The following is a 13,483-nucleotide window of genomic DNA, read 5'->3' on the forward strand; positions in this document are numbered from 1 at the left end:
ACTACCAGGAGGTTTTTTTCTTTCTGAAGTTAAATCGGAACAGCTGGCAGCTGGGAGAGGAAAATTGTATAGTCCCACAGAGATGGCTGGTCACTGCCTGGGAAACTAAGGGAAAGGAAAAGCCTCTTCTTGATCCAATTTTTTTTTTCTCCTCCATCAAAGCCTCTTCAAGTGAAGGGTTTTCACTTTCAGATGTTCTTCATCCTGAGGAAGCAGGGTCTGGAAATTTCCTCAGAGATCTGCCAAGGAAGTCAATCTGCCCCGAGTGAATCTCTTCATTATTTGGTCATGGGAGACATGGGGAGATTGGGGGGGGGGGGGTGCGGGGTGGGTGGCGTTTATGTTGTCCTTCCATGATTGTCCCAGAGGCCAGTGGAGAGTTGACCACATCAGTGTGGGTCTGGAGTCACATGCAGGCCAGGCGTGGGTGCCACAGACTGAACAAACCTCAGGAGTCTGGGAGGGAGTGTCAGGACTGCACTCGCTGGAGTCAATGAGGTTAACCAGTCCACGCAATGATAGAATCAGGCTGCTGCTGGGTTACACCAGGGTGATGGAGGAGTAGCACTTAGAAAGGAAACTGACCCCTTCCCCTCACAGTGTGCTTGCCTCCATCACAAGCTCCTGTCAAATTTCTCACCCATTCCACTGGCCTTCATTTGAAATTGCAGTCAGTGCTCAAGGGAGAGCCAAGAACATTTGACCTCAATTTGTTCAAAAAACATTCCATCAATTTGAAACTGTCTGCTCCAATTGCACAGACCTTATCACACAGGAATTCACTGGCAAGTTGATGACTATGGATTCGGTTACTGTGTCATAAATGCTGGGTTACACTCCACTCTCTAAACTCACTCTCAGGTCGCTATTATTCTGTACAGAAACCATCCTGATGAGATTCCAGTCTGTAATTCACTCTTGGGTAGCTGCTATTCTATAAATGAACCAACCTGAACACCTCGATTAGGTTGTCGTCTGTAACTCATTCCCAGGAATCCATTACTCTCTCTATATATGATTAGATTACTTACAGTGTGGAAACAGGCCCTTCAGCCCAACAAGTCCACACCGACCCGCCGAAGCGCAACCCACCCATACCCCTACATTTACCCCTTACCTAACACTACAGGCAATTTAGCATGGCCAATTCACCTGACCTGCACATCTTTGGACTGTGGGAGGAAACCGGAGCACCCGGAGGAAACCCACGCAGACACGGGGAGAATGTGCAAACTCCACACAGTCAGTCGCCTGAGGTGGGAATTGAACCCAGGTCTCTGGCGCTGTGAGGCAGCAGTGCTAACCACTGTGCCACCGTGCTGCCAATATCACCCGAATCTCCTCGATTAGATTCCGGTCTGAAAGTCACTCCCAGGAATCTGTTATTCTACAGAGAAACCATCCCGAATCCCTGGATTAGATTCCAGTCTGTCACTCCCCACTCCCCTATCTATCTGTTACTCTGTACGTAAACCATCCTGAACCCCTTCAGAGAATTGAGACACAAGGTGGAGGGGAACAGAGGGATTGTGGTTTCCACAGTGTTACCCTAGAGCAGCTGTGTGTGTGTGCGCGTGTGTGTGCACACACATGTCTGTGTGTGTGTGCGCGCGCGTGTGCACACACATGTCTGTGTGTGTGTGAAGAGCTTAAACAGTTGAGAAGTGAATGATATTTTCAACCCTTCCACGATCAAACATGCCAATGATAGAGTGAAGTGCTCTTCCACATTTATCTGAGTCAGCACTCCCACCATGATTTGTTGGGACTGAAAGGTGCTGGAAAACATAGGAAAAAAATGACTGTCTTGGTCTGTGCACAGCTCAAAGCCAGATGATGACCCTGTGGGATGGTTTTTCCCTTAAAGCTGGAGTTCAGTCATTCAGCTCTTCAGTGCCTTGGAGGTAGCAGTGTCATCATTCATTGTCACAATCTGAGGTTCCCTCTGAATTGCCATTATCATCAAATGTGCAAAGGCATCCAGGACTGGTCTCCATCCAGTTTCAATTCTTTATGTCCCTACTTTGTCTGCAATAATTACAGCAACTCATTGCGTGTCAAAAACTGCGGGTGCTTTCAAAGTGATCTGTCTAATTCCAAGAACACTTTCATTTCCTCAGCAGTTTGTTTTCCTTCTTGGTCCATGGTGAGAGTTTAATGTGAAAATTGTCTGTCTTCTTACAGAGTGGTCTTCCTGCAGGTCAGCATGAATGAGGGTCTGAGTTTCATCTCCAGTTTTGTCACCATCACAACAGTCCACTGTGTGAGTAAAACCACCCTAACCTATCAACACTTTACAATCTGGGGAGATAAAGTCATGGGATTTTTCTCTTCCTCATCTGATCTCTCAGTCTCACGATACTTAGAAGCAAGGGCTATTTGACCCAACAAATCTGTGAATTGACGTTAACCTAGCCCAAACCTTCTATTTTAAATCCCCCATCCTCCGAAATAACAGCTTCTCCCCTCTTAAATCCCACACAACATTAAAGAATTCCCTGAGATTGTTATGATCCCAGCTCAAGCAAGTAGTGGACAAGTCAGATCGCAGAGCTAACCTTGGCGAGACAGTGTTTGGTTCTTGCATTCTGTTACCATAATTGTTTGTCACCAAAAATATTCACATGTGCCTGCCAGTGTTCTTTAACACGTGCACAGGTTTACCCCATGAAGCATTAAAAAAGCTGTGTGTGTATCCAACGTTTTGTCCCAAAACATCGACTTTCCTGCTCCTCGGATGCTGTCTGACCTGCTGTGCTTTTTCAGCTTGACAGCTACTGACTATATGTACATCCATTTGAAAAGATCTGAACCAAAGCAGCAAAACAAAGTTTCAACCCTTTTCCTAGCATTATCCTTGACAGATACTCAAACCCAGAGAAATATCATTCTGTTCACAACTGTTTAATTTCTTCTCTTGCAGAATCTTCCCACTTCATCGCTGCTGAGATAGTTTTATCAGTTTTTTTTTTCCCAGCTCTGCTGGACTAAACCCACTTTCCGTTCTGATGATCTGAAGAGTTCTGCACAAACTCTCACAGCTTTGAGACCTCAACCCTTCTACTGAACTGAAAACTTGATTCTCATAACCTAGTGATCTCTGATCTGCTGCTTTTTTTTCTGTCATAAACTCAGCATTATAACATATTACCAGTGAACACCAAAGGTATCCCATGAGGTGCTGAATTGTGTCATATATTTCTCAGAAATTATATCTTTAGATGACTATTCCCAATGACTTTCTGAATTCTGAATGAAAAACAGCTTCACTTCACAGACCTGAAACAAAAATCCCTCTGCCTTTGCATTAAAACTCCAAATTCTCAAATGAAAATATATTATCCGTCTGAGGCACAGGATCAACTTTGTCATTTCTTGATGTCAGATTTATTTATCATTTCTGGATCATGGGGAAACAGTGCCTTACTATTCTGGGAAATTAGTGAGATAAGGTTACAAGTTTGTCCCTTCTGCTTCTTCCCAAACAATGTCTGCTCTTTCTTTGTGTCTAACAAGGCCACAATAGAGAAAGGAATGACCTCTATGACTTTGCTCTTGCAATATTGCAGGATGCAATTATTCGAACGTGTTTGTGTTTGGCTGATTGAAGGAACAGCTGCTTCCTTCTGTTACAATCCCCAGGGACACTGACAATTTTCAGGAAGGCATGCATGGCCCAGCAACCAATGGAAATAAGTGAAAGGCAAATTCTTGCATTCCAAGCTTTTACTGTAAATAACAAACCAAAATTAGATTAGACTAGATTCCCTACAGTGTGGAACAGGCCCTTCGGCCCAACAAGTCCACACCAACCCTCTGAAGAGTAACCCACACAGACCCCATTCCCCTCTGGCTAATGCACCTGACCCGTTGGACTACAACCCGGTGTCATGTAATTTTTAACTTTGTCCACCCGGCTCCTGCACATCAAGACTGAGAAGTAGTGAAACGAACAGGGCCAGAGGAAAGGTATCCTGGGGCCTTGAGTGAGTCAAGGGAGGCGACAGAAGGGATGCTTGCAAATATTTTCAATTCCTCCCTGGCCACATGAGGAGCAGCTCAGGGCTGGAGGACAGCCAATGTGGGACCCTTTATCATGAATGGAGGAAAGGGCATAAGTTTAAGGTGGGGGGGGGAAGGATTTAAAAGAGACCTAAGGGGCAATGTTTTCACGCAGAGGGTGGTACGTGTATGGAATGAGCTGCCAGAGGAAGTGGTGGAGGCTGGTACAATTGCAACATTTAAAAGGCATTTGGGTGGGTATATGAATAGGAAGGGTTTGGAGGGATATGGGCCAAGTGCTGGCAAATGGGACGAGATTAATTTAGGATATCTGGTCGGCATGAACCAGCTGGACTGAATGGTCTGTTTCCATGCTATACATCTCCGTGCCTCTATGATAAACCAGGAAATGACCCACCAGTCAGTTGGACCTCAGCACTGGGGAAGCTATTCGAAGGAATTCTGCGTGCCAGAATTAATGTGCGTTTGGAGAGGCAGGGATTAACCATGCTTTTGTTAAGGGCAGCTCATGTCTGACCAGGTACATCAGTGAGGGCAACGCTTTCAACATAGTCAGCTTGGACTGCAGCAAGGCTTTTGATTGGGTCCTGCATGGGAGACTGACAGCAAAATGGGATCCCAAGAAATTTGCCTCATGGGACCCAGAATGGTAGTGGAAGCAGAAGGTGATTGTCAAGGGTTGTTTTTGTGACTGGGAGTCTGTGCTGTTTGTGGTTTTACTTGAATGTAGTAGGGTCAACAGTTGGATGATAATTGGTGAGGTGGTAAACATTGAGGAGGGCAGCCTGAGACTGGTCAGATGGACTGATCAGTGGCAAATGGAATTCAATCTGAATACATATCAGGTGATGCAGCAGACAAGGATTAGGGTGAGGGTTAAGGTTCAGGCATTAAGACAATGGAATACAGGATAAACATATGACCCAGGGAAACACTGAGGAGCAGAGGGACCTTGGTGTGCATCTCCACCAGTCTCACCTCAGGACAGGTCAATGAAGTGGTTAAAGAGGCAGTTGGGACACTGAGGTGTAGGGTTTAAGAGCAGGGGGTTAATGCTGGAACAGTATAAACTGTTGGTTCTGCCACAACTCGAGTGCTGTGTACAGTTGTGGAATCCACATTACAGCAGGGAATGTGATAACACTGGAGAACATGCAGACAGAGATTTACCAGGATGTTACCTGGTGCTGAGAGTTTCCCTGATGAAGAGAAATTGGACAGACTGGGGTTGTTTACCCTGGAACAGCGGAGATGGAGAGGGGACATGTTTGAGATGGGAAAAATGATGAAGGGGGTAAACAGGGGAGGCAGGAAGAAGGTGGAGAGATCAGTGTCTGGGAGTGGAGATTGATGGGAAGGGGCAGGAGGTTTCGAGGGGATGTGAGGGAAATCTTTTTCACACAGAGTATGGTGGGGAATCTGGCGTTGACTGCCTGTCAGGGCGAGAGAGGCAGAAACCCCATCCCATCGAGGAAGTATTGTGAACCTGTGATGGTCAGGTGATAGTCCAAGGGCTAGGTAATGGAATCAGACTCATGAGGAAGCTGGTTTTAATTGGTGGGCCTTTATCCTAGCTCAACACCTCGATGAATCTCTGACCCCCTGATGGAGCAGTGCGACTGTTTGACCGGAGAGTTCATGCAATTTCCCGAAAGCAACATGTCCAAGAGAAATGTTGTTTTCAGAGTTCCTTCTGAAGGCACGAGCAGTCTACTTTGTGCAATCATTCACTGTCGCCTTAGGAAAACAACCATCTGGGTTCCAATCATTGCAATGTTCATGCTGCCCCTCCCCTCCTAATACACTGCAAATTCTCAGAAACAGTCCCTCAAATCAGTGTCTCTTCAAAAAAAAAACAGGAGCCAGCCTTCTCCTCTTCTCCCCGTCCTGCTTCCACCCCCCACAGCTGCCCTTGTCAACTCAGCTAGATTCAAAGGCTCTGTGGGTGATTAGTCATTTTTGAGAAACTTGTGTTTTGCTAAACAGCAGATTAAACAGTTTATCTCCAACCAGACCTGAAGCATTCAGTGCCAAGTGAGATTCTGTGTCATTGGGTTTAAAAATAGTTGAGGTCTATACAACAGTGGAGTAAGTCAGTCTTTCCAGGAGCCAGTCGGCATCACCCAGCGTTGTCCTGAAAGAGCAGGAGAAAGCACCCTGGGATCTCCTGTTAACACACCGGCTCAGAGACTGTAGCACTACCCTCTCTCCTAGTGTCCAAGAACCAACCTACTGCTCACATCAAATTCGGCTCATTCTGTTTCTCTTGTCCTCGTTCTGGGGTCATTGTAGTTCATGAGGTTATGGAAGATGGCCAAGAGTAAGCAAATGGAGTACAGTGTGGGAAAATGTGATGTTCTTCAGTTTGGAAGGGAGAACAAAAGAACAGTATTATTGAAATGGGCAAAACCTGCAGAAAGCTACAGTACAAAGGGACTTGGGGGTTGGGGGGGGTGCGGTTGGGGGTGGAATTGTGCATCAAACACGGAAAGCTAGCACACAGGGGCAGCAGGGAATCAGGAAGGGTTCGCCCGCACTTCAAGGCAGTTCAAGCAGTTTAAGAGTAGAGGTCGTATTGCAAGTGTACAAGGTGCTGGGGAGACCACATGTGGAGTACTGTGGGCAGTTTTGGTCCCCCTTATTTAACAAAAGATATTGTTTCACTGGAGGCAGTTCCCAGAATGTTGACACAGATGCTCCCTGGGATGGAGGGATTCACTTCTTGGCAAAGGCAAACAGGTTGGGACTCTACTCACTGAGGTGAGGAAGGATGGAAGGTGATCTCATTGTCACACCCAGGATTGTGAAGGGGATTGATAGGGTAACTGCTGACAGGATGTTTCCCCTGATGGGAGAATCTCCGAGCAGAGGGCACAGTCTCGGAATAAAGGGGCATCAATTTCAGACTGAGATGAGGAAGAATTTTGTCTCTCAGAAGGTTGTGGGTCTTTGGAACTCCATGGCACAGAGAGCTGTAGGGGACAGAGTCCTTGTGGATATTGAAGGCTAAGACAGAGAGATTCTTGATCAGTCGGGGAAACAAGGGCTACGGGGAAAGGGCAGGAAAGTGGACGTGAGGAATGCTGGATCAGCCATGATCCTATTGAATGGCAGAGGGGCTGAATGGCCTACATTTCCTGTGGTCCCATGGTCCTTGGGTCTTACTTGAACACTTCAGGTGTACAGAAAGGTCCACAGTGACTGTAAAGGACGGGGGAGAAAAGAATGTCCAGGCTCTGAAATTATTGGAGTCGATATTGAGTCCAGAGGGTCCTCAGGCGGAATAGGAAGTGTTGTTCTTCCAGCTTGCACTGACCTTCACTGGGGCACTGCAGCAAGCCTGAGACAGAGATGTTGGTCAGGGAACACGGTGCTGTGTTGGATTGGCAGGCAACTGGAAGCTCAGGGTCTTTTTTGGTGGACACAACATCTAGATTGAAGGGGAAGATGGGTAAACCCATGAGGGAGGAAGGAAGAAAATCCAGGTTCTAGCCTGAGATGAAGAGAGGGTGTAGCATAAAGAGCTGCAGTGGGGCTGAATGGCCTGCACCAGCACTGTCTTTTCTCTGTAATCTTATGGAATACTGAGGGAAAGGATAGAGCAGTGGGGATAGGTACAGATCAGTGTCATTGTACTCTTTTCAGGATTTGTTTGCCTCAGGAAGTCACCGTTAACCAGAGGTGCACACAGAACCCTTGGCAGCTTTCTCATGGTGGAGTGCTCACAAGCGAAGAGAGTTATCTGTGGGAGGATCTGCCTGCTCTTACTCTTGTCTCACAGAGTAGCAGATCATTGAATGTCAGTGGTACAGAGCCAGTGAGTGACCTTCCTTGAGGTTCCGAGAGAGAGAGAAGAACTCTGTGTGAGACAATCCTTCTGTCAGAACGACGTTTGGGCTTGATCACAAACCAGGGTGTCTCTGGCCAGCATTTACCGTGTGGATTTCTTATCTTGGCCAAACGGGGAATCGTTTGCCTTTAGCACAGAAAAACAGAGAGAGAGAGAGAGAGAAAGAGAAAAAAACAGAGAGAGAGAGAATGAAAAACAGAGAGAGAGAAAAAACAGCGAGAGAGAGAGAGAGAGAGAATGCCTGTGTTCAATTGCACACAGCCACTATGCCTGGCCCAAGCTGCTGACTGTACAGTGCCTGTAGTGTCTCTCCCTGCTTGATGTTGGAACTGCAGCATTCCTCTCTCTCTCTCTCTCTGTCTCTCTCTCTCTGTGTGTTGCCTGAGCATCTCTCAGTGATTGAAATCACATGTGTGTCCACACTGCAGATCTCCTGTTTCAATTCCAGGCAGGAAGGGAACCAGAAGTCACATGGTATCTCTGTAACAAAACAAAACATTGTGACTGTACCCCTGTGTGAGTCAGCCGTGTGTGCAACGCGGGCGATACGCCTGTCACACTCCTTCCAGAGGGATGGGGGTGCGGTGGGGGGAAGGGGAAAGGGAAGGATAGACCTGAAACAATAAGGCAGCTTCAATGAACCTGGCCTGAACACTCTGCATTGCTTTTGCTGCAGTCAAGGGGCCTTTTCTGTGGTGACGCCCCACACAAACCACCTTGTCTTCAAGCAGCTATTTGCTGTCTTAAATCTTCCAACATTGCGACATTTCACTTTTAACCCTTCCCACCACTTAAGTGCCTTGAAATGAGGAGGGTGACAAATGTCATCTCTGAGGGCACATTGGGGGCCGGCAGATGATGGGCAAGGTGAGGGTGTCCTCTCTGCCACCCTTGGGTGCCAAAGGGGAGGTGACCGCCTTATCACTGGGTGACTGTGTCCTTTTAGGGAAGGAAATCTTCCATCCTCACCTGGTCTGGCCTACACGTGACTCCAGACCCACAGCCAATGTGGGATGGGCACCAAATGTTGGCCTCGACAATGATTGCCCACAGCCTACAGTTGAACAAAATAACACACGGTCAGTCATAGGGCTATTGTGGCACAGGGGTAGTGTCCCTCCCTCCGGCCCAGGGAGGCCTGGGTTTGGGTCCGCCTGGCTCCCAAGGTGTGCAGGTTGACTGGGGAAGAATTTCGATTGTTGTCAGTGGCGGGATGGGAGAAGGCATGTGGGAAGGGTTCCTGCTGGTGAACCCATCAGGGTCAGGCAGCCATGAAACCCATGGGTCTGTCATCCCTGAGCTTCCTGGAAACAACTGGAACAGTTCAATTTTTAAAAAAAAACACAAATGAACATAATGCCTTTTTAAAGGGACTGCCAAGAGGCCAGCAAAAATAAACAGTGTTAAAATAAGCAGACTGCGTTTGCTGGATATGAAAAGGGACAGAGGGAAACAGTGAGCTGTGGCAGTGAATCAAATTGAGAGAGGAGGGGTTTGTGCTTTGTCTGATCAGCGTTTTCATTCCCTGTGTGGGCATTGCTCTGAAGGTCAGTGGCAAAGGGTCCCTTCCGTTGGCTAACATCCACCAGGAAAGGGGATCCCACTCCCTTTCAACTGAGCAGTTTGGGACAGGGCACATTGGCATGAAGCTCGAGCCCAGACTCTCAAACTGGAGGATGTCAGGGACGAGAATGAGCTTATTCTCACAGGAACTGAGAATCAGAGGAGCGATGTTTTGTTGCAGTGGAGAATAAGTGGGATTCTTTACCTCAGAGGGCTGAGCAGGCTGGCCTGCTAAGTGTGTTCAAGGCTGGGTTTTTAATCAGTCAGGGGGAATCGAGGGGCACGGGGAAACATGGGTGACTCAGTGGTCAGCACAGCTGTCTCACGGGGCTAGGAACACAGGTTCGATTCCAGCCTCGGGCCACTGTTCCTGTGGAATTTGCACATTCTCCCTGTGTAGGCATGCATTTCCTCCAGGTGCTCTGGTTTCCTCCCACAGTCCAAAGATGTGTTCGTTAGGGTGGATTGGCCAGGCTAAATTGCCCATAGTGCTCAGGGATGTGTGGGTTAGCCATGGGAAAGGCAGGGTTACAGGAATAGGGTGGTCGGGGGGGGGGGTGGGGGGGGGGGGGGGTGCTCTTTGGGAGGGTTGGTGCACATTCGATGGGCCGAATAGCTTGCTCCCACACTTTTGGGATTCTAGGGAGGTGGAGCTGAGGGTGATCTGCTATGCCGCGATCCCATTGAATGGTGGAGTAGGGCCGATGGGCTGAATGGCTGATTCCCTCACAGTTGGCGCATTGAAAAGGAGGTGGCCATCTTGCAGTGGACTGGTCACTCAGGGGCACTCTGGGCACAAGGCTTCACAATCCCAGCTGTTGGAAAGACAATTCAATGAATAATAAACGTGGACTTGAAAGGCAGGTCTCGGCACAGGGACCATGACAGTGATCATTCCGATAACATCCAGAAATCTGCCCTTCTCTCTGGACTCTGAGCATTTGCAGATGGACAGCAATGTTGCTGACTCTGAGTCAGTTCCAGATCAAGGAGGGACAGGCCATAATGCTGGCCTTGCCAACTGGGACCTCCACTTCATGGATCAATGAAGTCAGAGTTACTGGGAAGAGCCTCCCAATCTTCGATGGGATTGACCTGTGTGACTTGGGAAAGGAATACACAAGGTGCTTTCCAGTTCACTTCCTCCCCTTGGCATGAGGGAAACATGACTCTTTATCCTGAAGGACCTTCAGTTTGCAGGTTTGAACAGTTCCACCATGGCCAGCAAGGAGTTAACGTTTCCATTGTTGGCCGGGCCGTGTAGCTCTGAGCCAGAGGATCCTTACCAGGATCTGAGGTAACACACCAAACTGCGGTGACAATCATCGCCTCCCACTTTCAACATAGAAAATAGGTGCAGGAGTAGGCCATTCGGCCCTTCCAGCCTGCACCATCATTCAGTACCACCATGGCTGATCGTGTAATCTCAGTATCCCACTCCCACTTTCTCCCTTAATCCGGTTATCTGCAAACCCCACGTCCAGCTCCATCTTGATGATATCTAAAGAATTGGCCCCACAGCAGCTTCCTGTGGGAGAGAATTCCACAGGTTCACAACTCTCTGAGTGAAGCAGCTCTTCCTTATTCTGAGACTGTGACCCCTAGTTCTGAACTTCCCCAATATCAGGAACATTCTTCCCACATCAAGCCTGACCAAACCCATCAGGATGTAAATGTTCCTCGGAGGTCCCCCCTCATTCTTTTAAATTCCAGTGAATACCAGCCCAGTCGATGCTGTCTTTCCTCACGTGTCAGTCCTGCCTTCCTGGGGATCAGTCTGGGTGAACCTTCGCTGGACTCTCTCAATGGCAAGAACGGCCTTCCTCAGACTACGAGACCAAATCTGCAAACAATACTCAAGCTGTGGCCTCACCAAAGGCCTGTATAACTGCAATAAGACATCTAGTACTCAATTCCTCACTAAAATACCAGGCATTCAGTGCAGGTGAGACCGAGACCAGGCAGATGGTCTTCCACACACCCTCGCCAAGTTCTGACCGCACTGGTGAGGTGTTTCCCCCACAGGGTTTTGGTGCAGCCTGAGAGATAGCCAATCAGCAGAGGTCTCACCCTGTGGCCCCTGGGTAAACAGGGAACCAGCCCTGTTTCTGTACTCCCCAGGGTACCATGAGCTTGGGCCATCTCCCCACTTCCTGGTGCTTGTGTGAGGAGCCACTGTTCTCGCAGGGAGTCACGATGCCAGGGAGCAGGGTGGCGGACAGGGGGTCAAGGATGAGGCTGGGTCAGAGGGTGAAGGTCACCCCTCCCCTCCCCTTCCCCCGGTTCATTAAAAGGAGTTTCTGACACATTGTTCTGGGTTTCTGTCATGTGGGGACCACCCCTGACCCAGCATGTTTGTTGGCACTGGGCTTCTGCTTGGTTAAGGTATTTCGACCCTGTCTTCAATAAAAACAGCTGAGCCCTCTCATGGTGGGAGTTACTCCCACTTCCTTTCCACTGGGAAAGAGAGGGGAAAACCCAGCGGCCGCTGGCAGCCCCCACAGAAGGAGAAAGGATGACAGGAGAGCAGGGGGAGAGAGGAAACGTCAAATCCCCTGAGGAATGAGTCCTTTTGCCATTCCCCAAATCCTCCAAATAAAGAAGGCCTTTTGGAGGAGTGAGGGGATGCAGCAATTCATGTGCAGCAGTGAAATGAGGTTGGACCCTGGAGAAACGAGCAAACGTTTCCTCAGTTTTGAAAACTTCATTCCCTGACTTTGGGATGGATCTGAAATTACCCGAGAGATAGTTGGCCAGCACACCTGGCCATAGGCCCCAGCTTCTTTCTAACTTCTTTGCAGGGATAGTCAAGGAACGCCAGTGTCACGGAATGAAACCTTTATTTGCTGCAGTGGATTTTTAAAGAATAAAATCCGCGCACACAAGCAGTGATTGCGCCACCCCCTTGAACTCGAAGGAGTTGTTTTACTCTGAAAGTTTAATCCTCAGCATGTATATTGCAAACTTCCTGTCTCAAAGCCAGCCAACGTGTTCATTTTTCAGACCCACACAAAAACCACAAGGATTTCACTGCACGGCTTTCCAACAAAACACTTAACTCTCTCCTCCTCTTCCCAAATCTGGCCTGGAACCTCACGGATCTCGGAATGGAGCTGCCCTGCCGATCGGTCGGGCCCAATCACCCACACTGGCTGGCTCAGTGGTTAGCACTGCTACCTCACAGCACCAGGGACCGGGGTTCGATTCCACCCTCGGGTGACTGTCTATGTGGGAGAATGTGCAAACTCCCAGTGTCTGTGTGAGTTTCCTCCGGGTACTCCGGTTTCCTCCCACAGTCCAAAAACGTGCAGCTTAGATAGACTAGCCAAGGGAAATGCAGGGTTACAGGGATAGGGCAGGAGGTTGGGTGTGGGTGTGTTGCTGTTTGGAATGTCAGTGTGGATTCGATGGGCTGAATAGCCTGCTTTTACACTGTAGCAATTCTGTGGACCGGCAGTGAGCAGGAAAATAACTGCATATTTAAACTGTCCATTCCGAAAGAGAACACACACACACACGCACACAATATGGATCAACCTTCGGTGAAGTCATGCAGTGACTTGCATTCATGTGGCACCTTTATGAAATCACACATTTAAAGGGAAGCAGTTGCATCTGATCACTGTAGTTCCAATCCTGAGCCCCCAAGCTAAATTTCTCAGCACACAGGGCAAATGGGTGAAATTTGAATTCACCAAAATCTGGATGAGAGAGCTGGCCTCTTGGTCAATTTTGGGGAAGCCCCATCTGGTTCACTAATGTCCTTTAGGGAAGGAAACTGCCGTGCTTACCTGGTCTGGCCTACATGTGACTCCAGACCCATGGCAATGTGGTTGACTCTTAACTGCACTCTGGGCGATTAGGGATGGGCAATAAATGCTGGCCTAGCCAGTAAATAATTATAAAGAAACTCACAGGGAGATAGTTTGGCATGTTGAACTTCTTTCTCTCTATTTTTGAAATAGCGTTTTCATTGGACGTGGGGTGTCACTGGCTGGGCCACTATGTATTGCCCATCCCTGGTTGTCATTGGCATCTGCCTGTCCC

The 13,483-nt window shown here is 48.4% G+C and overlaps 1 protein-coding gene across 2 annotated transcripts in view; it reads left to right on the plus strand.

Annotated features, from left to right (window-relative positions):
• The window catches only part of LOC122543053 (anthrax toxin receptor 1-like), a 143,971-nt gene that overhangs the window by 72,924 nt on the left and 57,564 nt on the right, over positions 1–13,483 (plus strand). For both annotated transcript variants that reach the window (XM_043681251.2, XM_043681250.2), the window contains exon 12: positions 2,185–2,263. In XM_043681251.2, the coding sequence (XP_043537186.1) occupies positions 2,185–2,263 (79 nt within the window). The remainder of the gene's footprint in view (positions 1–2,184; positions 2,264–13,483) is intronic.

This window comes from Chiloscyllium plagiosum, unplaced genomic scaffold, assembly GCF_037043375.1.
Source record: "Chiloscyllium plagiosum isolate Xiang-an unplaced genomic scaffold, Cpla_swu_hap1 HiC_scaffold_48, whole genome shotgun sequence".
NCBI lineage: Eukaryota > Metazoa > Chordata > Chondrichthyes > Orectolobiformes > Hemiscylliidae > Chiloscyllium > Chiloscyllium plagiosum.